The sequence below is a fragment of the Nannobrachium achirus genome, assembly GCF_963921795.1.
Source record: "Nannobrachium achirus genome assembly, chromosome: 10".
NCBI lineage: Eukaryota > Metazoa > Chordata > Actinopteri > Myctophiformes > Myctophidae > Nannobrachium > Nannobrachium achirus.
This window is the reverse complement of record NC_137819.1, coordinates 16192658-16216321: the sequence shown is the minus strand read 5'-3', so window position 1 is coordinate 16216321 and position 23664 is coordinate 16192658. Positions and strand designations below refer to the sequence as shown.

Here is a 23664-nt window from a genome sequence, read left to right as displayed (position 1 = left end):
AGGTATGGCATGGAAAGGAGGCATTTGCATTTGCATTTCTTTCACCAAATGCATAAAAACTGGATTCGGTCTGGAGAGGGCAGACGGATAAAGGGGCCCCCTTTGATGTCTATGTGTGCACGTGCCTGCCACAGAGCATGGCTCATTGACCAAGTGGGACCCTTGACGAAATTAACTCATAAAAGGCACCGCTCACTTCACAATGGGTGTGATTTCTTTTATTAAGGCTGGGTTTAGTTTTCCTTTTTTTTTATTCGTTTTTATTTAGATTTTACACGTGTTAGAGGACATTTTCAAAAGGTTCAGTAACATGAATAGCAAGAAACAGTCGATCTGTAAGCTCTACAAAAACACTGTTTATGTCTGCTATAAAGCTACTTTAGAGATCTTTGACAAAGACTGAAACTAAAAACATTTTCTCTATGTCGCTTTGTAAACACACACAATACGGTTTCTGTTAGTTAGTCCTTTTGTGTAGTGTACACACAATGTGGTGATCATGTTGGTGATTAGTGTGGTTGTAATCAGTGCGGTTGGTGATCAGTGTGGTTGTGATCAGTGTGGCTGTGATTAGTGTGGCTGTGATCAGTGTGGCTGTGATTAGTGTGGCTGTGATTAGTGTGGCTGTGTTTAGTGTGGTTGTGATTAGTGTGGTTGTGATTAGTGTGGTTGTGATCAGTGTGTGCAGATCATGCCCATACCCAGAGTGACCACACTACCCAGGAACATCAACGTCAACGTGTCCAGTCTGCCCAGAGGAACCACACTACCCAGGGGAACCGCACTACCAAGCATGTCCCTTCCAAGGTCTGTAAAGTTTTGTATTTGCACTTATTTGTCAAACAATAAGTGTTAAATAGCTCTATATCGTTACACTGGTACAGAACAAACACTCCATAGCAATGATTACTGTCACAATATAGAGCTATTTATCACTGTTACTGAACAAACACTCTGTAGCAATGTATCACAATATAGAGCTATTTAACACTGTTACTGAACAAACACTCTATAGCAATGATTACTGTCACAATATAGAGCTATTTAACACTGTTAATGAACAAACACTCTATAGCAATGGTTACTACAGTATCACTGTTAGGATATAAATTATGATACATAATTGTATGGTTTGTGTACGAGGGTCATATGACCATATAAGGATATATTATGAACTGAACTTACAGTATTATAGGAGACCACATTTTGGTCGGATACTATAAGCTCAGGCTAATAGATTGCAGGTCATGGTAACTTTGGTTGCCATGACTGTAATCATGATATACTGTATGTCACTAGTGGAAAATGACCAACACTACGTGTCACTGTTTTCCTTCAGTTCCTTGTTATGATCTGGGAACAAATGAATGAGTCCCACGATTCTTACTGTCATAAACTGTACTCTTTATATACTGTTCTCCTCCATCTTGGAGGAGAGAGAGAATTATCAAGCTACCACTAGGATGGTATGCTCACTGTCTGTCTTCCTTGTCTGACTCTCTTAAAATACAGCAATCTAAAAGATATTGTCCTTTGGTCTCTGTTTTATTTTAACTATGGATTTATAGATCCATATTTATCTTTAATAATTTATCTAATAATCACAATAGAGCTGTTCAACACTTATTTCAACCAAGAACATGCAGTATCACTTATTACCACTTATTATCACTTATTAGAGGAATCCCAGTGCCAAGCCTGCCAAGCATGTCTCTGCCTAGAGGGATCCCAGTGCCCAGTCTGCCCACCATGCCCAGTCTGCCCACCATGCCCAGTCTGCCCACCATGCCCAGTCTGCCCACCATGCCCAGTCTGCCCACCATGCCCAGTCTGCCCACCATGCCCAGTCTGCCCACCATGCCCAGTCTGCCCAGAAACTGGAGTCTCCCTCGAGGGATGGGATCGTTGCCCAGGGTGGTTGCCATGCCGACCATGCCGGAGGCCCCGAGGAGGCTGCTGCAGGACTGTGTGTCTGTGTTGGACCACCAGAGCCCTGCAGGTGACACACACACACACACACACACACACACACACACACACACACACACACACACACACACACACTGATCTCTAAACCTTCCTAACTGTTGTGTCTGCTCTTTATGCCTTCTATGAACTCTTAGACTGCCATAGTTTTGCCATAACTTATGTAGATTAACTGCCAAGGCTTTTTCCTATCGTATTTACCTGATTTTCGATGGCTCCGTGCGCGCGGAGTCTCCCATTCACGGCCGTTCAAGGTCTTTCCTTTCATACGGAAAAATACAAAATACAAACGCGATGATCCGTGTCTAAGCTATGGTCCATAGAAAACGTGCATGCGTGTGTGTGTGTGTGTGTGTGTGTGTGCGTGTGCGTGTGCGTGTGTGTGTGCGTGTGCGTGTGCGTGTGTGTGTGCGTGTGTGTGTGTTTGTGTGTGTGTGCAAGCGCGTGTGTGATCATGTGATCATGTGAAAGGGCTCGCAGATGTTAAGTGGTGTTAATTCCAGTCATAAGAGAGAGATTAATGTTCTACACTTCCTGATCCCTCGAGCCATAGATATATAAAGATTGACACATCATTGGAGTGACGTGTAACAACTGGGGCCGAGGGATAGGCCGCTGCCAGTCAAAGTGACCACACTGGCCAATCACAGCACGTCATTTCCAGGTCTTATCAATTCAATATTCAACAGGGCTTTATTGACCATGTTCACACAGCGGCCATCTTGCCATTAAGATAATGAATTGCCACCCTATGTAGGTACAACATTTCAAACATGGCCGCCAGGTGAACATGGTCTATTGGCAGGTTTCCACCCCCCCCCCCCCCCCCCAAAAAAAAATGATTATCAGGTATTATGATTATACTAGGAGGAGAATTGTTTTAAAAAAAGTGTACAGAAAGAGTTAAAATCAGGTTTTCATGTGGCCATACCCACCTGTTCATTAAGTATGCCTGGTTGTTATGGTGGGTGGTGACCCAGCTGAAGTTAGCCACACCCACAGTGTTGGGTGAATGGTAAAAGGGTAGGGCATGATTATATGATGTCATTTTATCTGTGTTTTTGGATTGGCACTTTTGACCCACACAGAGTCAGCGTCCCGGAAGAAACGTCAAATACAGTGATGGATGATAGATGGATGTGTAACGCCCGGGATTCAAACCCAGGGTCTCCCGCCACATGAAAGTCCAGCATCTTAACCATTGAGCCAAAGGGATACATGAGTTGCTCAATGGTTAAGATATTGGACTTTCACGCGGGAGACCAGCTGGTTTGAATCCCGAGCGTTACGGATGGATGATAGAGGGAGGGATGGAGGGAGGGAGGGATTAACAGATAAATGGATGGACAGATCACAGCGGAGGAGGGATGATCTCTCTGAATGAAGTGTGTGTGTGTGTGTGTGTGTGTGTGTGTGTGTGTGTGTGTGTGTGTGTGTGTGTGTGTGTGTGTGTGTGTGTGAGGCGTTGCACTTTAATGTAATGTAAGCTACATGGGGCGTACACACACACGTGCAGTAAGCCAAAAGATAGTGCACACGCACAAGAGAGGGAGAGTGTGTGTGTCTGTGTGTGTAGATTAGAAGCAGCCCGGCTGTGAGTTTGCAGTGTGTCAGCCATGTACGGTAAGAAACATCACAACATGTATTGACATTTATATTGTACATAATTGTATACATATACGATTAAGTTGCATTATTGTAGATGTATTTCTATAAATGCATATTGTATGTATTTCTACATACTAACATTCTATGTGTGTGTTATACACATATTATGTATAAGTATACCTACCGTATGTTATGGTAAGATATATGCGTATTAGTGTAAGTGTGTGTGTGTGTGTGTGTGTGTGTGTGTGTGTGTGTGTGTGTGTGTGTGTGTGTGTGTGTGCGTGCGTGCGTGCGTGTATGAAGCTTTTTTAATGCCTTCTGAACGTTGCTACGCATCTTGTGCAGCATGGTTTTTGTTTAGATATGCATGCGTGTGTGCATGCGTTAGTTCTGCTCCAGTGGCACTCCGGCGCACACGATTGCCCTGCATTGGTACGCGTGGACACGTCATGTAAATGTCCACTATGGTTCCACTATGGTACGCGTGACCCGTCATGTAAAAAAAAAAAGGATGGCACTGACTGGAAAAAAAAGCCCTTCTATTTTTGCAAAAGCAATGCGCGGCCGCTGCTTCTATAAGCGAACGATTCAGCTGTGCGTAGAGCGGCAGTTCATAGGGGTGGAAGAAGAAGAAGAAAAAAAAGGAATGAGTTTATGTGCATCTCCCCCCATCTCTCTTTCTCTCTTTCTTTCTTTCTTTCTTTCTTTCTTTCTTTCTTTCTTTCTTTCTCTCTCTCTCCCTCTCTTTCTCTCTCTCTCTCTCTCTCTCTCTCTCTCTCTCTCTCTCTCTCTCTCTCTCTCTCTCTCTCTCTCTCAACGCAATCTTGTAACGGCCTAGTATTATTCCTGTACTTCAAGCTTGATGGTTTGATGGAGGGACAATTAAAGCATTTAGGCCTATATACACTGTATTCAGACACTTCACAGATATACAGTACTTAAAATTAGAAAAATCCCTTGAGAATTGACCGAGAAATAAGGCTTTGTGCGTCCACCGAGGCGGCGCCAACACCCAGGCAGCAGAGTCCCGTCTGGCTGCAGACCACAGATTAGGGGGCGGATTGTGTGAGGGATGCTATTGGACCACAGATTAGGGGGCGGATTGTGTGAGGGATGCTATTGGATAGTATGAGAATGACTCATCCGCCCCCTGGAATCTCAATCCACCCCCTATGACGTTGCACGGACGGGGCACCCTCCTGATGGAGGAAGTTCCCACTTTGCTCTGGAGAGTTTTTCAAAGGAGGGAGGGGGGGGGAGAGCCAGGGAGCCTGGAGCTCGGAGCTCCAGGGCCCAGGGGCCGGCCCCTCGCCGCTCGAGGCCGACCTGGGGGGCACTCTCGGTGGGGCAGGCCGGCGACGGCGCTGCCCCCCCGGCCCTGGAGCTCCGGAGGTGGTCGAGTATGCTGGTGCTGGGCGGAAAGTGGCCCAGATGGGTGTCTCTACTCGGGTTTGGGATGCAAAAGGTGGTCCCTGGTTCTCTGGAGGTCCCGGGGACCCCCTGAGCTTGTCGAGCGGCGAGGGGCCGGCCCCTGGGCCCTGGACTGGAGCTCCGAGCTCCAGGCTCCCTGGCTCAGTGCCCACTTTAAGCACTGACTAACACTAAAAGGCAGGGGCAGGGGAGACAAGCTCAGGGGGTCCCCGGGACCTCCAGAGAACCAGGGACCACCTTTTGCATCCCAAACCCGAGTAGAGACACCCATCTGGGCCACTTTCCGCCCAGCACCAGCATACTCGACCACCTCCGGAGCTCCAGGGCCGGGGGGGCAGCGCCGTCGCCGGCCTGCCCCACCGAGAGTGCCCCCCAGGTCGGCCTCGAGCGGCGAGGGGCCGGCCCCTGGGCCCTGGAGCTCCGAGCTAGGGGGTGGATTGAGATTCCAGGGGGCGGATTGAGTAATTCTCATACTATCCAATAGCATCCCTCACACAATCCGCCCCCCTAATCTGTGGTCTGCAGACAAATCCACTTGGGGCAGCATCGGAGCTTCATCCAGTGGTCCCCCGGCCCCGCGGACCACCGCCTGTCACCCCGCCGTTCAGTGGGCAACTGGGCCAGCCTGCCAGGCCCACCGGAGCCCCGGGGAGCCACGGACAGCAACGACGCGCCATTCCCCGCATTAATGATTGAATAATATCCTACAGAACAGATGAAATCACGTAGCTGTAATGTAGGCTATATTGCTGGCTTAATTTGTTAATTATTAGGAGCAATAAATATAGTCTATACGCCTACTTGATTTAACAATAGGCTCAAAAAAGTTGCCAAATTACAATGGGTCACTGTGACATGGCTTATTTAATCTAATCTAATCAAAGCTTTATAGTATGCCTTGGGGTAGCTCACCAGATCTGCAAACTCGCAAGCATGCATGTTGTGTAGTCTGTAGACACACCTCGTTGTGAGCTTGTAGATCGGCAATTTTTCGCAGTTTGGCTGGGGTCTGTCTTGTTATCAAATGATAGCCTATCGTCGGCCCAAAACTGATGGACATGGAATATATAGCTACTGACAAGTCGCACAGTTGTGCACGACGCTGTCTGTCTGTCTGTCTGTCTGTCTGTCTGTCTGTCTGTCTGTCTGTCTGTCTTTATTTAGATCAGATTGGTCAATGAAATGCACCTATTGTCGCGCTGTTGCATTAGTCCTATTCCTATATCATTATCATCATCACATAAACAATCCATATGTGTGCGCCTGGCGGCCCATGGGCCTATAAGATAGCCTAATAGGCTCCAATCGCTCCATATACAAGTGCTTAAAAAGGCTTAAATAGGCCTACTTCTAAAATGGACAATTTCTTATATCCCTTTACTCCAGTCCCCTTAATTTATCTGATGAAGGATATTTTGCTGTGGTTTCGTTATTCGTAGGCTATTTATGATCGCAAGCCAAGAAGACAATTAAGGTGGCGTTTCCAAAACGTTTCTGGACACACACGCACACACTGACACACACACGCACGCACACACACGCACATGCACACATTTGCGCTAAGTTATGTAGGCCTATTGCTGCAACCAAATCGCCCCTCTGGAAAAACGAATATACACGTAGGCCTAAATGAACTCTGAGTGGATCGATCGCTCTCTCCCTCTCTCTCTTTCTGTCATTTGTTTCTTTTCCTAAATAAATAAGCAGCAGCAGTTAACGGCTGCATGGCGCTGTCAACTAAATGATAAGGTCGCTTTTGGCTGTATCCATATGAACCTCTCCCTCTGTCGATGAGTAGTTACTGGTAGTCTGGTAACTGTCGTTTCCATTCTGTGTAGAGCAATGGTTGTGCCAAAGTGCACCAAAAAATGAGAGAAAAAGAAAAAAGAATCATGATCATCATAATAACTCATATTTTCGCCGCCTAAAAATAATCACGGCATGCATGCATGCATGCAAGCAAGCATGCGTGATGCCAGATCAATGGTTGTGATGCCTGCTCTGTTTAATTCATTTGATATGTGGGTGGTGCATTGAAAAAGCGCGCAGTCGGGCACAAAATGGGTTGCAGCGGCGGCCTCTCTCTCTCTCTCTCTCTCTCTCTCTCTCTCTCTCTCTCTCTCTCTCTCTCTCTCTCTCTGAAACGCAGCTTACTTCTCGTTCATGCGTAATTTGGGGCTCTTGGACAGCTCTCCAAAAACCCATCAACATTCAGAAGGCCTTTTCTCAAATTCTCAATGAATGTCTGTTTTACTAATTTCTAATTCTCTCCCACCGTCCCCGTCCCCTGTGACCCAACACACACTGTGCGCACATCTACCACATAACGGTATTCGAAACTAAGTTATGATGCCAGACAGAAAACATCCAACAGCAGCTTTCATCCCAGAGGGACACTTTACTTATATGCTTTTTATACATTGTATTATCTTATATCGTTTTGTCTACGCACTAAATTAGAAACCAAATTAAACAAAGTCCAGGCTTAAGATGTGATCTTTCACAGCTGAACTGGCATATTTCTTTCAAAGTATAGACATGAGATTTACTCCACGGTAAAACAAAAAAACAATGGAATTATGAATGATTATTAACATAAAAATGTAGGTATAACAACGGTATAGGCCTACTGATGCACAATGTTGGTCCCAATTCAAGTTTTCAAATGTATACAAATCAACAGTGCACCCCAGCAAAATTGCGGCGCTTATCGCGGTCGGAAACGGGCGATCAAAAAATAAAACCAGCGGCGTTAAACCCTGCAATAAACCAGACAAATTATATAGAGCCTATACTTAGTTTAGCAAGATATTAATGTATATTCAACGTCTCTCTCTATCTTAACCTGGCTGTCTCTCCTCTCGCCCTCCCTCTCTGCTCTATCAATCTCTCCTCGCAGCCCAGGCTTTCGCTGCGCGTAAAACGTCTCCATTTGCCACGATTTGGCCTGCAATATTCTATTTTAGGCATAGCCTATAGGATACATACAATATTTCTCCTCACTCCAGTGGCACTTTCCTTTTATCTGACTCTGTGAGCAACTCCTCAGAAAATAGTCATCTCTTGTCGAATCCCCCCCCACAAAAAAAAAAAAAAAAAAAAAAAAAACTCCACTCATAAACCTCCAGACACCGAAATCCTCGATCACCACAATTGCCTTTGCTTTGATCCTTAATTGGTGGACCATATTCATTTGATGTCACAGCAGGAGCTAATGACCGGCGTAATTCACACATCTATTGTTTGTTTTTCCTTGAAAGCAAATAATGACCGCGCATAATTGATCCATTGAAAGCTATACCAGTGGTTCTCAACCTGTGGGTTGGGACCCAAATTATTTTGTCCCCAGATGATTAACTTAATATGCACCATTTTCTCACTCAACAGTAAACAAACCAACAAAGTCTACGTCTATAGAGCAGTATCTGAACATTTCTAACGTGACAAATTAAACATTGGCCAAATTGTCAAATATTAGAGGCCCATTTCTGTCTCATATACGCAAGTAAGTCTGTAAGTGCAACCACTTTTAACACGCTGTCTGTGATGAGGGGCTGCCTGCGGTGCTGAATTCTCGTGTGCAATGGGAAAATGATCAGTCTGTCTGTCTAGACAGATAGATAAATGAATTAATAGGCCTACTGTCATTGCATTTCCATTTTTCAATTATAAATCGAATAGCGCAAGTAGGCCTAGGCCTATAGGCCCTATAGGCAGGTCTTCGGAAGGCGGCGAAGGCGGCTCCAAAGCGGCGGCAGGGAGGTCTTCAGAAGGCGGCTTGCTTTTGCTGGCGGCGGTGAACTGGAGCGGGTGAACTTCTTCTTAGCTGGTGGTCCCATGTTGGAGTTCAGTCAGTAATGAATCAAGGCTAGTCTGAGAGCCTGTTTTATACAGTAGCCCACCTTTCAGCCAGGTAGAGGTGATAATGGCCCAAAATCTCCTCCCCTGCCCTGTAACACCATTATAACAAAAGACGCACAGGAACAAAAGGCGAGGAAAAGGCGAGGAGAAGCAATTTACATCCCAAAGAACTGGCTGGCTGCCTTCCCCAGCGAGTGTGCAAGGGGGGTTGAGAGACATTCTTGAAATTAGCAGGGCCTTTTGGGTGCTTGGGGGTGCTTTGGGGGCTATTTTTAACATTTTCTACAGAATTAATGTAAGGCGACGGCCTTTTCGCCTTAATGAAGTGTACGCGCCTGCTATAGGGTCAACGAGTTAACCCAATTAGCGCAGCAGTCCCGCAGCTGGTCTGAATGGACCAGCTCTGCGCTTCTCAAAGTTACATTAGATAACTTAAACCATTGTGGCATTATATTCTCAGTCAGCCAACTAATGATAGTCTATCCTGCATTCTGGTCACCCCAAATAACGGATTACTTCTTCATGGACCTTCAAAATGCATCACATCACATCACAGCGGCAGGCCGGCAGTGACAGTAGCCTATAAGGTAAAGGGTTATTCACAATTCACATAGTAGTCTTTATTCAGTTTATTGGATGACTTTTCAGACAGTAATGAATAATGATAATGAATGCATGCACAGCCATCCTGAAGGTGCACTCACTGCGGGCGACCACCGTGCACCCAAATCGATTATCACAACAACCATTGATTAGGCATCACGCAACATTTTGGCATGCATTCCGTGTTTATTTTTAGGCGGAGCAAATAGGCTACCAGTAGGCCTACATATTAGTTATTAGGCTCTGAATCTATGATGATGATCGGCACACACACACACACACACACACACACACACACACACACACACACACACAGAGAGAGAGAGAGAGAGAGAGAGAGAGAGAGAGAGAGAGAGAGAGAGAGAGAGAGATAGCCTGATCAAGTGAGAAAAAGAGAGCGAAAGCGAACAAGATTAAGAACGACAGAGAGAAAGAAACAAACCCACAGCTTGTTCGTGGGATGTTTAAATTCCCTATACTTGGCAGTTATGCGTGAGGAATCTATGAATGAAATCTCAACTTTTTTAGCGCAGGACTAACGAGCGCGACAAGTGGTCACAGGCTCGCAGCTGTTTCGTTTTACTGTGGATTGGAGCACTGGGCATTGCCTCATCATGACAATTTAACAAATTAGACAAATAACACACTATTTAACAGCAATATTAGCCTACTAGTGATCTGTCCGCTGGACCGCTGCGTAATAATGCCCTGATCTTTCTCCATTCTCCAGCTCTCCTCATGAAATACATGGCTGCAGTAGCCTTACATTAAGAGGCCTATAATGTAGTATTGGAAGCTAATAATTAAAACAGCGGCGAGACTAGGAGGAGAACCACGTATCTGTCTGTCTACACCCCCCCCCCCCCCTCCTCTCTCCTCTCTCTCCCTTTCTATCTCTCTCCGCTCCTCGCTCCGTGCGTATCATCCATTTGAAACACACACAGAGAGAGAGAGAGAGAGAGAGAGAGAGAGAGAGAGAGAGAGAGAGAGAGAGAGCCTTTCATACACAGTGAGCAAAACGATCTCTCTCTCTCTCTCTCTCTCTCTCTCTCTCTCTCTCTCTCTCTGGAGAGTCCCAAAAATCCAGCGCTGGGCGCAAGGCCGCGCCGGGAGGCCGCACCGCCGCAGGGCGCTCGCTCCGGCGAATAATCCAATCAGACAGCAAGCAGCTGAAATTAAATAAAATACATTTATAAATAAATGATAAGATCACAAGAGACCAAGATGACTACATTCTACGTTGGCCATTGGGTAGGCCTATATATTGCTAACAGTTAAAGGCTAGGAGGCTGTAGGCCTACTCACCGATCTTATAAATTGTGACGAAGAAAAGGCCGCTGCTCAGAGCTGAAATTAATAACTAAACAAAACAAACAAATAACGAAATAAAGTCTAAACACAACATAACTGAACAGAACTAAACTAATAATAAATAAAGCAATTTAACTGACAACATAACCAGAAGGCAGCCATTCCGAAGGGCTCAACTTAGGAACACCAAACAAAACAAAAACAGTTAAATAAATAAATATAAATAAATTAACGAAATATGTATAGTCTCAATCAGTCAGGACCACCAGGACCACCAACTCACCAAAGGACCACCGCGGTGGTCCTTGAGGGTCTGTATTTTATCTCAATTCAAATAGGCCTATATAAAGCAAATTTGCTACGCCAGCCCTAAGGAGCACAGAGAGCATGCAGCCCACAGTGACAGACCAACGCATGCTCGCATGAACGTCTGGAATCCAGACTCTGGATGGATGTTTTATTTGATATACACGTCTACACACACACACGCAGGTTTAGCGCTGAGAATCAAATGGGTGGCACACAGCTCACACGTGCGTCCCAGAGCAGAGCAACAAGTCAATCACGCGTACAGTTCATGGCGGCGCTGCATTTGACCGTGTCGTCTCACGCATGATGGCCACATGACCAAAAGATGTATGCGTGCGTTAACACATGCGTTCGCCACAAACGCCTAATTAAACGCGTCCCCGTGTACCCCGCCTGGCCACTTAAATGAAGACACACAGCTACGCGTGCCAGCGACGCCTATACGTGTAATGCTATTAAATGCCATTGAAAAACTACAGGAGAAGTCCATGCGTTCAGTACAACACAGATAAAATCGAATGCGTGCACGCGCACGCACCAACGTCCCCGTGTCACGATTCGAGCCCCATAGTGCGTGCGTGCGTGCGTGCGTGCGTGCGTGCGTGCGTGCGTGTGTGTGCGTGCGTGCGTGAGTGCGTAATGCTCTGCAGTGTGAGATTGCATTGATCAGCCATATATTGATCAACCAATCAATTGAAAACACGCTTGTGCGGGCATGCATGTGTGTGTGTGTGTGTGTGTGTGTGTGTGTGTGTGTGTGTGTGTGTGTGTGTGTGTGTGTGTGTGTGTGTGTGTGTGCAGTCAGCTGTAAAAAGGGAGAGACAGAAAGGTCTCTCTCTCTTTTATAGAGAGAGAAATATGCATTGATGTGGGGCGGCATAGCTCAGGGGTAGAGAAACCGCTAATAGAGCACGAAGGGTTCCCGAAGGGTTCCCACTTCGAATCCGGGCTCCCCCTGAGTTAATGTCGAAGGGTCCTTGGGCAAGACTCTGAACCCCACATTGCTCCCAGTGAGCTGGTTGGTGCCTTGCATGGTTTTCTCCGCCACCGGTGTATGAATGTGTGCGTGAATGGGTGAATGTAATGCACAATCTCTGTAAAGCGCTTTGGATAAAAGCGCAATATAAATGCACCATTTATTTTTATTTATTTATTTACATATTTTTATGAATTAAATGTTAATAGAATGTAACACATGACATATTACTCATTTAATGAATACTAGTCCTGTGCCCGGGGGTGTGCGATGAGGGATTGAATGTAGGAGTCTCAGAAGTAATGTTGGAGAACCCAGACCGGTGCCCGTTGGGCAGAATAGTCACCATCCATGTCCAGTTGTGCAATACCCGTTGTATCCGTCTGTCTGGCTGGCACTCTTTTATGCCCATACCGGTATATAGTGTTCTGTGTCCAGGATAGTCTGTGATGTCATCTCCAAATTTGGGAACTGTAATGATGTCAGTCAGTGAGTCAGTTGTTGTTACCATGGTGGTGACACTGTTTAGTATCAGTGATGTCCGCATGCGGACAGACGGCGGACAGACATTCGGAAAATTAATAGTTAGACAATAGTGGTTGACATGAAGCTCATAGCTGCTAGATCTCCCACATGCACACTTGTGAGCTATTTTTTATCATTATTTTTATTCTTTATTTTTATCCCACAATTTCGGAACCCTTTTTTCACCCAGTGCCAATTGCCTAAGCTGTAATCCTGGGCGCTGCTCTCCCTCTGCCAACCTGGGGAGGGCCCTGATCTGAGCTCATGCTTCCTTCAGTGCATGAGGAGTGAGCAGGCCGCATCTTATCACCTGACAGGGGGTTGCTTCCGCAGTAGGACATAGCGTGTGGAAGGAACCTGGTTATTCCAACCAGTTCCTTTCCCCTCCATCAGGCACCCCGGGTGGCCAGGGGGAGGCAGTTTAGAGACCAGGATTACTGCATGTTTCGTGAGGGTACCTACCCTAAGGGACAAGGGGAGAACATGATGAAATAGAGCTATTTGTTAACACTTATTATAACCGGAGATGTAATAAAAGAAAATCACTTAAAGCACCGTTTAAAACACGTCCAGATTCACACCTTGAACAAAGCACTGCAGTTGGTTAGATTCAAACGACTGTTTGTGCTTTAATGACAGATAAGCGCCAACTCTACAGTCTATAAATAGCTTTGCTCACAATCTGTGTTCCTGCTTATCTGTCTTCACACACTTCTCAATGGAAGGTTTCTGACTGCCTGTAAGCAGTGGTGTAAAGTAACTAATTGCATTTACTCAAGTACTGTAGCCTACCTTAATACAATTTTGAGGCATTTTTACTTTCCTGGAGTGTTTCAATTCTTTTACTTCTACTCCACTACATCTCAGCGGAAAGAACTTTACTTACTTTCACATCGCCTCACATTGCGACACTTTTTGGGCTTGTAGACCCACTGAGCATTTTTGGGGGGATATTAGATGCCTAAAATACGTCTAAATGCAACGCTTACACTGGTCTAAATTTGAACGTTTTTTGGCGGCTAAGCTTAGATTAGACATTGATTAGATGTCTAATAGAGATCTATATAGACCATCTATATAGGTTATGCGCATGCATAAAGTGAATGGCAAATCGAGTGGCAAAGTGAGTTTAAGGTGGTTTAACGTTGTTTGATGCAATCAGATAGGACTTTTCTGTTTGGATGTATGGGCTTTCTGGTCAAGGCCAGAAAGTCGTTTTTTGCCGCTCAGTAGGGTTCCCTCATAACTTCCGGGTACGATGATGATGTCACGCACATACCTTTTAATCTATACTGTATATAGCCATTGAAATAATGTCTATTCAACGTCTAAGCTAAGCTTAGCCTTCTGAAAAACGTTCACTTTTATACCAGTTTCTACTAGCAGACTATGGCTCACTGGAGTGGAGAGACGCTATTCTCTAATAGGCTGAGCGGCTTGTGATACAATGTTTTTGTCTGCATAACCGCTAAAGCTTGTTGCACATGACTGTGTGTGTGTGTGTGTGTGTGTGTGTGTGTGTGTGTGTGTGTGTGTGTGTGTGTGTGTATGTGTGTGTGTGTGTGTGTGTGTGTGTGCTCATTATGGGATGTTGTTTGCCATCAAATCCTTCAGCACTTAATCCGGCGCGCACACACACTACTGGTTATGAGAGAGAGAGAGAGAGAGAGAGAGAGAGAGAGAGAGAGAGAGAGAGAGAGAGAGAGAGAGAATGTAAAAGATGGACAGAGATTGGAAGAGGAAAAAAAGGATAAGGATGAGAGATTAGATTAGCAACATTTGAAAAGGAACAATATTCTGTTGTTACATAGTTCTCATATAGTGTTTGTTCAGTAACAGTGTTAAATACAGTAGCTCTATATTGTGACAGTAATCATTGCTAGAGTGTTTGTTCAGTAACAGTGTTAAATCAATAATCATTGCTATAGAGTGTTTGTTCAGCAACATTGTTAATAAAACCTTTTAATACACGTTTGAAGGACCATGATTTTATTGTAAAAAACATTTCGTCATGAGACCTTTGGCAGCTCATCCAACACTGACTGCGACGCCAGCGACGCGACGCAATGCCAGCGATGAAACATCATTAGAATACATTTGTCTCAATGAGACTGTCCAAACGTACCGTAACTGACAAGCACGTCGTCCACCCCTCTCTTATTTCCGCTCGCCGAGTCTCTATTTGAGCGAGGTTTTCGCCCCCAAACACTTTTTATTGGTCGAGATCACAGGGAAGTGTCTCCCTGGAGGCAGCTCAACACATTGCCTGGTAGTTCTGGTACAGAGCTTCAGTAAGTTCTCACTGACGCTCTGACTCAAAGACTAGACCAGGATTTATCCACCCCTACGAGGTCTCAACTTCAGTCAAAGTAAACAAAACGACTTCGCTACTCACCTTGGTAGTTTTGCGTTGTTGAAAGTCTATTCTGCGCGGTCAACTCCAGTCAAAATAAACAAAACTACTTCGCTACTCACCTAAACAAATTTAGTTTTGCATGGTTGAAAGTATATTTTCTGTGGTGGGAAAACTCTCATGAAATAAAATGCACCCACCCCGAGCCACCGCAGACACAACCCGGAAATAAGCAGCGGTCGAGTTGGATGCGTTTTATTTCATGACAAAGACATCTTATTGCTCTCTCTCTCTCTCTCTCTCTCTCTTCTCTCTCTCTCTCTCTCTCTCTCTCTCTCTCTCTCTCTCTCTCTCTCTCTCTCTGTCTGCCTGTCTGTCTGTCTGAGTGCAGGTATGTGTGGGTGTTGTGGTGCGCTGAGACCTCGCTATAAGAGACTGGTTGACAACATCTTTCCCGAAGACCCAGAGGTAAACGTCCTCACCTCTACCCTCATGTTCCCACCTTTAAACTAAACAGTGAGGAACAGCAGATCTACAAAGTGTCATTTGTGGTGCATCATGTTGTGGTACACCAACTTACAGACGCCCCATCACCCACCCCCCTTCAACTGCTTTGTGTGTGTGTGTGTGTGTGTGTGTGTGTGTGTGTGTGTGTGTGTGTGTGTGTGTGTGTGTGTGTGTGTGTGTGTGTATGATCATAACTACCCAAGGAAAGTAAAAAAAACATGACAATGATAATAAAAAAACGCCCATTTTTGCTGGGTGAGGTACAAAAATGTGCAAACACAGCAGCAGGATTTGTGAGCTGCTGTGATAAGAGGATATCAAATGGAACAAAACCACCTTAATAACTATTAATATACTGTATATACAGTATCCCTGCACTGTCTGCATTGAGTAACCTCGACACGTGTACACCTCTGCTTTAACAATGTAGCGTATGTTTTCTGCAATCTCAAGTTCCAATGCCAATAAAGCCCTTTGACTTGAATTGAATTGTGTGCGTGTGCGTGTGTGTGCGTGTGTGTGTGTGTGTGTGTGTGTGCAGGATGGCTTGGTGAAGGCTAACATGGAGAAGCTAACGTTCTACGCTCTGTCCGCGCCAGAGAAGTTGGACCGCATCGGAGCCTATCTGTCCGACAGGCTGTCCAGGGACATAGCCAGACACAGATACGGGTACGTGCACGCTCGCGCACACACATACACACACACACACACACACACACGCACACGCACACACACACACACACGCACACGCACACGCACACGCACACACACACACACACACACACACACACATTCACTAGTGGTGGGCAAAACCGCTACTTTCACTGAAGGAATAGTTTCATCCACGGTAATGATCCGTTCAAACGATTTGTTCACAATCGACTCATACCGGTAGCTTGATCTCAGGGGGAGGGGATTTAACAGTTTAAGGAAATGAACGAAATCTTCATGATTCATTCTTGAATCACTCATAAACTAAAAAATCACGTACACACACACGCATGCAAACGCACGCGCGCACACATTCACAGACTCACAGACAAGCATCTGTCATAGTTAATTGTGGAGGACAAATGATGTAGACAATTGCTGATCTACAAGCTCCGAAAAACATCACATTGTGACCCATTGTGAACTTGTAGATCAACAAATGTTTTGGCTTTATCACCACTTTAACTGTTAGAGTCAAAACACTGTCTATAGCTGCCCTTGCCAGCGTTTTCACATAACTTTGTGTGTCTGTGTGTGTGTGTGCTTGCGCGCTTGCGTATGTGTGTGTGTGTGTGTGTGTGTGTGTGTGTGTGTGTGTGTGTGTGTGTGTGTGTGTGTATGTGTGTGCGTGCGTGCGTGCGTGCGTGCGTGTGTGTAGGTACGTGCACATGGCTATGGAAGCCTTGGACCAGCTCCTCATGGCGTGTCACTGTCAGACCATCAACCTGTTTGTAGAGAGCTTCCTCACCATGGTCCGCAAGCTGCTGGAGAGTCCTAAACCCAGCCTCCAGATACTAGGAACCAACTCTGTACGTACACTATATACCACCTAGTGTATAGATACTAGGAACCAACTCTGTACGTTGTAGAGTATACCACCTAGTGTATAGATACTAGGAACCAAAGGCACGTGCACACATAGACATCAAAGGGGGCTTGAGCACTTAATGCCTTTTATCCGTCTGTAAAAAGTGCCTTCTCCAGACCATGAATGCAGTTTTCACTAGGGTGAAAGAAATGCAAATGCCCCTCTTTCCCAACCGCTAAAGCTTGTTGCACATGACTGTGTGACTGTGTGTGTGTGTGTGTGTGTGTGCGTGTGCGTGTGTGTAGTTTGTGAAGTTTGCCAACATCGAGGAGGACACAGCATCGTATCACCGTAGTTACGACTTCTTCGTCTGTCGATTCAGTGAGATGTGTCACTCATCCGACCACGACCCAGAAACCTGCAACGAGTAAGACATCCATCCTTTATCAATCCGTTATCCATCCATCTATCCATCCATCCATCCATCCATCCTTTATGCATCCATTATGCATCCATACATCCATCCATCCATCCATCCTTTATGCATCCATCCATCCATCCATCCATCCATCCATCTATCCGTGAAATCTTCTCTCAATTCAGTAACTGTCCACCCTGGACAAGATATGACTTCCGGTTGGTTCTAGCTGTAGTAGCGGAAGTGCTGTTTACATTCCCCAGCGAAACAAACACAAAGATTGTAGCTCTTTAACTCGTTCTTAATAGGTGCAATGTTGTCCGAATCGATGTTTTTGTTTGTATATTGTTTTGTTGCAAGCGCAACCGACGGAGCAGAAGACGTAGACCAGATTTTTTCCAGCAGGGAATGCGTTTGCAGGGACACTGCACCATGAAAAAAGACAACTTAAGGGACAATTCTGCCCCACCTCCTAGAACTCTCTCTGCTTCATATCTTGACCAGGCTTTTCTCTTGGCAGATGAGTAAGCCTGGCTAGTAGCTGTCCATGGTTCTGAAATCTTCCCTCGGTAGCTGTCCATGGTTCTGAAATCTTCACTCAGTAGCTGTCCATGGTCCTAGAAGCTTTACTCACTCACTCACTACTGCCGTGCCTGTTGTGTGTGTGTGTGTGTGTGTGTGTGTGTGTGTGTGTGTGTGTGTGTGTGTGTGTGTGTGTGTGTGTGTGTGTGTGTGTGTGTGTGTGTGTGTGTGTGTGTATGCGTGCAGACTGCGTGTGTCAGGTATCCGGGGTCTCCAGGGTGTGGTGAGGAAGACGGTCAGTGATGAGCTGCAGGCCAACATCTGGGACCCTCAGCACATGGAGAAGATCGTCCCCTCTCTGCTCTTCAACCTGCAACACACCGCTGACACGTACGTACCACTGTTTGTGTTTGTGTGTGTGTGTGTGTGTGGGGGGGGGGGGGGGGGGGGGTCAGGTGTGTGCTGATTTCTACTGTTAGATGAAGGATGGAAGTTGTCTATGAGGCATCCATGTCAGACCATGTTCCTGTCATGATGGTGCTTGATGTGGACAGTCTTCCTGAGATGTCCCAAGAGGTGAATAGTGCCTGCAAGGCTAAATTAAATTGGTCCAAACTCCCAAAGGATGACATTCTGACTTATTATGGGAGAACTGACGATCTTCTGAGTGATGTATATCTGCCATATGACGCTGTCCTTTGTTCTGATGTGAATTGTAATGTACATTCTCACAGCAAAGACCTATGTACTTTCTATGATTGTATTGTGGGGGCTATGTGTGAGGCCAGTAGACCTTTTTATATTTATTCTACTAAGATAAAGAAAGTAAAGCCAGGGTGGAATAAGCATGTGGCAGCTCACCATGCAGAGGCTAAGCTGGCCCATAAGGCTTGGATTCTAGCAGGTCGGCCCAGACAGGGACCTGTCTTGGAACATAAAAAGCTCACTAACAGTAGATATAAATATGCTGTACGATACGTTAGTAAGCAAGAAGCAACAATGAGAGCAGACTCTATGGCTGATAAGCTCCTTAACCATAATGTTACTGGGTTCTGGAAGGAGGTGAGAGCAATGAGCAGGAGTTCAGGAGACGATCACTTGGGTTTAGGTATACTTTATTGACCAGAATGGAAGCAGTAAGCAAGCATCATACAGCATGGCATATTGAGCACCCTACTATAGAGACAGCATAACAGCATGGCATATTGAGCACCCTACTATAGAGACAGCATAATATCTAAGGCCTATATAAGCGCAGCATATTGCAGCCTACCTTAAGTGCTACTATAAGACAGCATAGAATCTATATCCTAAGTGAAGCATTGTTTGGCATGGATTCTGCCTAGGGCCCTTACTCGCTGACCCACGATCCTCATGTTGCCATGAGTATCGAGGGCATATCTTATTACAGCGAGTTCGGGCCCGAGACCCCCCACGGGGGATCCGAGGCAGAACCTGACGGTGGAGCTGGGGTGGTGGCGGGGCAGTGCTATGCAACAAGACTGAGACCCACCATCTGCTTTCCCTATGAACCCTGGGTAAGGGGGGGGCAGGACCCAGTGTCCCGTCCCCCTCCGCGCGCGCGCCCCCTTGTGACCGCCCTCCCGAACTAGCTACGATCCTACGAATCTTCGCATCATTTCAGGAGACGATCACTTGGGTTTAGGTATACTTTATTGACCAGAATGGAAGCAGTAAGCAAGCATCATACAGCATGGCATATTGAGCACCCTACTATAGAGACAGCATAACAGCATGGCATATTGAGCACCCTACTATAGAGACAGCATAATATCTAAGGCCTATATAAGCGCAGCATATTGCAGCCTACCTTAAGTGCTACTATAAGACAGCATAGAATCTATATCCTAAGTGAAGCATTGTTTGGCATGGATTCTGCCTAGGGCCCTTACTCGCTGACCCACGATCCTCATGTTGCCATGAGTATCGAGGGCATATCTTATTACAGCGAGTTCGGGCCCGAGACCCCCCAAAACTACAAAACCCCCAAAACCGCCAAAAGCTCAGAATCCCATGCCATCGCTAGCCAACTGCGAGGAAGGCAGCTCTGCTGTGACTCTAGCGATTAAGAATTATCATTACTGCGGGGGCAACTATGAACTGCCTGTCCTATTGCTGTAGAATTAATTACTATTAATACTGCTAAGCGAAATAAGTAAGAATAGTACCGCCTGCATGGCTTACTATACATACTACTAAGCAAAATAATAGTAAAAGAATTAACGCTAGCCGAACGCTATTAATACTGATAAAGCAAATAATAAGTAAGAATATTAGCAGCTGGCAGACCGAACCAACGGTGAGGAAGGCGGTTCTGCTGAACTATAATGATATACTGAATCTAACCAAGCCATACTAAACAGCCTAGTGAAAGCGGGAGCAGCACACTGAAAATATATATACAGACAGCAGAATCAAAAGCAGCGATGAGACCTTCAATTCATAATTTCAGCACCAGACAGCTTGATACATCCTACCTAACTGACACCCCAGCAACCACCTAGCTTTGCATGATTGAAATATTAAAGCGTAAAATTTATCGTGGCCCGCAACCTATCAGGGGCGCGAGCCCCGAGTAACGCAACAGAAGCAGCAAAGAAAACATGCAACCTATCAGGGGCGCGTGCCCCGAGTAACGCAACAGAAGCAGCAAAGAAAACATGCAACCTATCAGGGGCGCGTGCCCCGAGTAACGCAGCAGAAGCAGCAAAGTGAAACCCTATGGAACAACCCTGCTAATAGTGCCTGCAGCACTATTAGCATCAGCAGCAGAAGCGTTAACTGAAGCGCGTCCAACTCCAGCTTGGAACCATCACGCTTCGGTCAGTCCTGTGTTATGTGTGCTTGATAGCTGGGCGTGCAGGATCTTGAGTTAGCTGAGGGCACCAGAAGTGCTGGTGGTGTGGCTGCACCGATCCGGAGAGAATGCAGAGTGAAGAGGGGCGGGCCGCCAATCTAGCAGCTCTCTCCGGGGGTCGTGTGACGAGGACGTCGGGCAGACAGCCCGGTGTTCAGCATGGACATGAAAGGACAGAAGGGAGAGTTAGTTCTGCGACTGACACTGGTGTACCTTCCCTGGTTTAACTGCGAGCTGCAATCTTCAGAGGCCATGTGCTAGTCACATCTTAAGCCTGGCCTTGGTGACCGCATGTGCTTGCTGCAGAAATACAATCTTAGCTTTAGCTGACCATAGCAATGAAACCACGCCTAGGGTCGCTGACTTTTAGGATCACCGAGAAATTTTTCGCAGCCCACAGAGCGCCCTGCTGCAGAGTCTGCTGCTGCACATATAAGAATCTCCACGAGATACCCGTCTTGACCTTTAAAGGCAAGCTATGCAAGCCTAGAGAGCGGCTAAAGCCCAACATTCAGTACAAGTAAGTCGCTGCTATGTAACTATGGTTGCCTATTATTAGCAGCTTAGAGAGCGGCTGAACGCTCACAGAATCGAACAAGCAAATGCGTTGCTATTTACCTGCTAGAGTGTGGCTCCTCAGTGCATCTGGGAAAGCTGCAGCTGGCGAGAGGAATGGAGTTCCCACCGCTGGTGCTGAAACTGCAGCTTCCCATGTTCCCTTGCGACCTGGCGGTGGCGACGACGGTCACAGCCTGACAGCGCCCCCGGAAGATGGGCCGGCACCCCAGGCTTCCAGCACGACGCAGCGCTGGTTCATGCTCATGGTAGCAGCGGTAATAGCATCAACTGATGCTGTAGCGGGTGGGCGGGCAGCCGGACGGGAGGGCGGGCGGGCAGGCAGTGCAGGCGGGCGGGCGGGCGGGCGGGCAGGCAGGCGGGCAGGCGGGAGGGCGGGTGGGCAGGCTGGCAGCCCATGGCAGCGGCAGAAGCAGCGGAAGCTGTAGTAGCGACGCCCTCTCCAGTGCCAACCGACTCCTGACTGGTCTCATGGAACTATACAGTAGTGGACGAAACTATAAGAATAAACATGTTAGCAGAAAACACTCAGCCGCTGCAGCGCGACGCTGCAACGATGGCATGTTGTAGCAGCCGCTATGCAGCGGCTCCAACAAGAAGCCGAAAGGACAGACATGATGTCAGCAGCAACATGTAGCAGCCGTGGCCCGAAGCTACAAAGAAAAACGCGATTTAGTGGAACATGTAGCAGCTTTAGCACAAAGCTGCAATGCTAACCTGATGCCGTGGCAGGGGCATGCCGCAGCTCCGGCCTGGAGCTGAAATGACAAATCTGTTAGCAGAAACCTCAGCAGCTGCAGCGCCATGCTGCTATGGCGACCTGCTGCTGTAGCCGCTATGCAGCAGCTCCAGCACGAGCTGAAAGTATAGAAATCATGTTAGCAGTTAGACATGTAGCAGCCGCAGCAAGAAGCTATAAAGTAAAACACGATTAGTGGAACATGTAGCCGCTTTAGCATAAAGCTGCCATGATAACCTGATGACGTAGCCGTGGGCCTGCAGCCACTCCGGCCTGGAGCTGAAATAATAAACAGAATGTTAGCAACCAACAAGTATTAGCTTTAGCATGAGCTGAAAGAAGACATGAAGCAGTATTTTACAAGCATCAGCCTTAGCTGAAATTATTAGCAGTTATGCTAGCACGCCGCCGCAGTTGAGTGGAGCTACCAATAGCTGAACTATAGGAGCCACTAGCACCATGATGTGACCATTCTAGCCTCCAAGATAGCAGCACAACGGATAAAGAGAATCCTGGATAAGAACATGATGTTACAACAGTCATGTAGCAGCCGCAGCACAAGCTATGAATAAAACACACTGTTAGTGGAACATGTAGCCGCTTAGCCTGAAGCTGCCATAATAACATGATGATGTAGTAGCGGGCCTGCCGCGGCTCCGGCATGGATCTGTAGTGATAAAGTAATGTTAGCAACAGACATGTAGCACTTTAGCCTGAAGCTGAAAAGAAAGCATGGCGTTAGCAGCCTTTATCCTGGAGCTGCAATGGTGAACGTGATAGCAACAGTCCTGTAGTCGCTTTAACATGGTTTGTAACGATAAACAACTCGTCATTTTTCACTAGCAGTAGCCCTAGCTGTAATTATTAGCTTGAGTGCCGCAGCTACGGAAACGCCACAGGGACATACAGTGCGATACGCAGTGACCCAGAACTATACCTTAGATTGAAACAAATACGGCAGCTCGATAGTGGATATTATCCAATGACTTCACCTTCAACGCTGCCACACTCGACGCCGCCCTGATGCCAACAGACACGCGGCAGTTTCTGGCCCGGGCTGCAAACATGTTATGTTAGCGTTTTCACCAAGCGTAGCATCGGCAGCCCTCATCAGCTGCTATGCCAGCAGGCAGCCGCAGCTTGGGCAAAGCTAGCATTAACCGAGACCAGGCAAATCCTCATGAACAGCAAACGAAGCCTGTATGCTAAGCTTGAACAGTGGGCACAAGCGAAGCATAGACATTGATAATACATGCGCATCCCTGCCCTATTGAACTGCGCGTGCACATAAAATAATATAATAACGAAAAAGAATCGTAACGGACCAGGTGACAAGGAGGTTGAATGCTAGAGAGCCACATTACCCATGCGCTCAGTATGCGCAGAACGTGCGCCACCCTTCGCTTCGTGACGCTACCCTCTGCTAGCCTGTATGCTAGGGAGCTGCTGACCACGGACACACGCAACCCCCATGGAATATGCAGCTTGAAGAGTCATTACGGAACATTAGCAAACCTCTTTAGCTACATGAGTTCTGAG

At 46.6% G+C, this 23664-nt stretch overlaps 1 protein-coding gene across 1 annotated transcript in view; it reads left to right on the top strand.

The window, feature by feature from the left end:
* Positions 1-1932: 1932 nt before the first annotated feature.
* The window catches only part of LOC308292858 (protein EFR3 homolog B-like), a gene marked incomplete at both ends in the record, with an annotated part of 37829 nt that continues 16097 nt past the window's right edge, over positions 1933-23664 (top strand). The window contains 6 exons of the mRNA XM_080735282.1: positions 1933-1999; positions 15358-15434; positions 16015-16142; positions 16843-16993; positions 17298-17419; positions 18179-18322. Of these exons, the coding sequence (XP_080591408.1) occupies positions 1933-1999; positions 15358-15434; positions 16015-16142; positions 16843-16993; positions 17298-17419; positions 18179-18322 (689 nt within the window). The remainder of the gene's footprint in view (positions 2000-15357; positions 15435-16014; positions 16143-16842; positions 16994-17297; positions 17420-18178; positions 18323-23664) is intronic.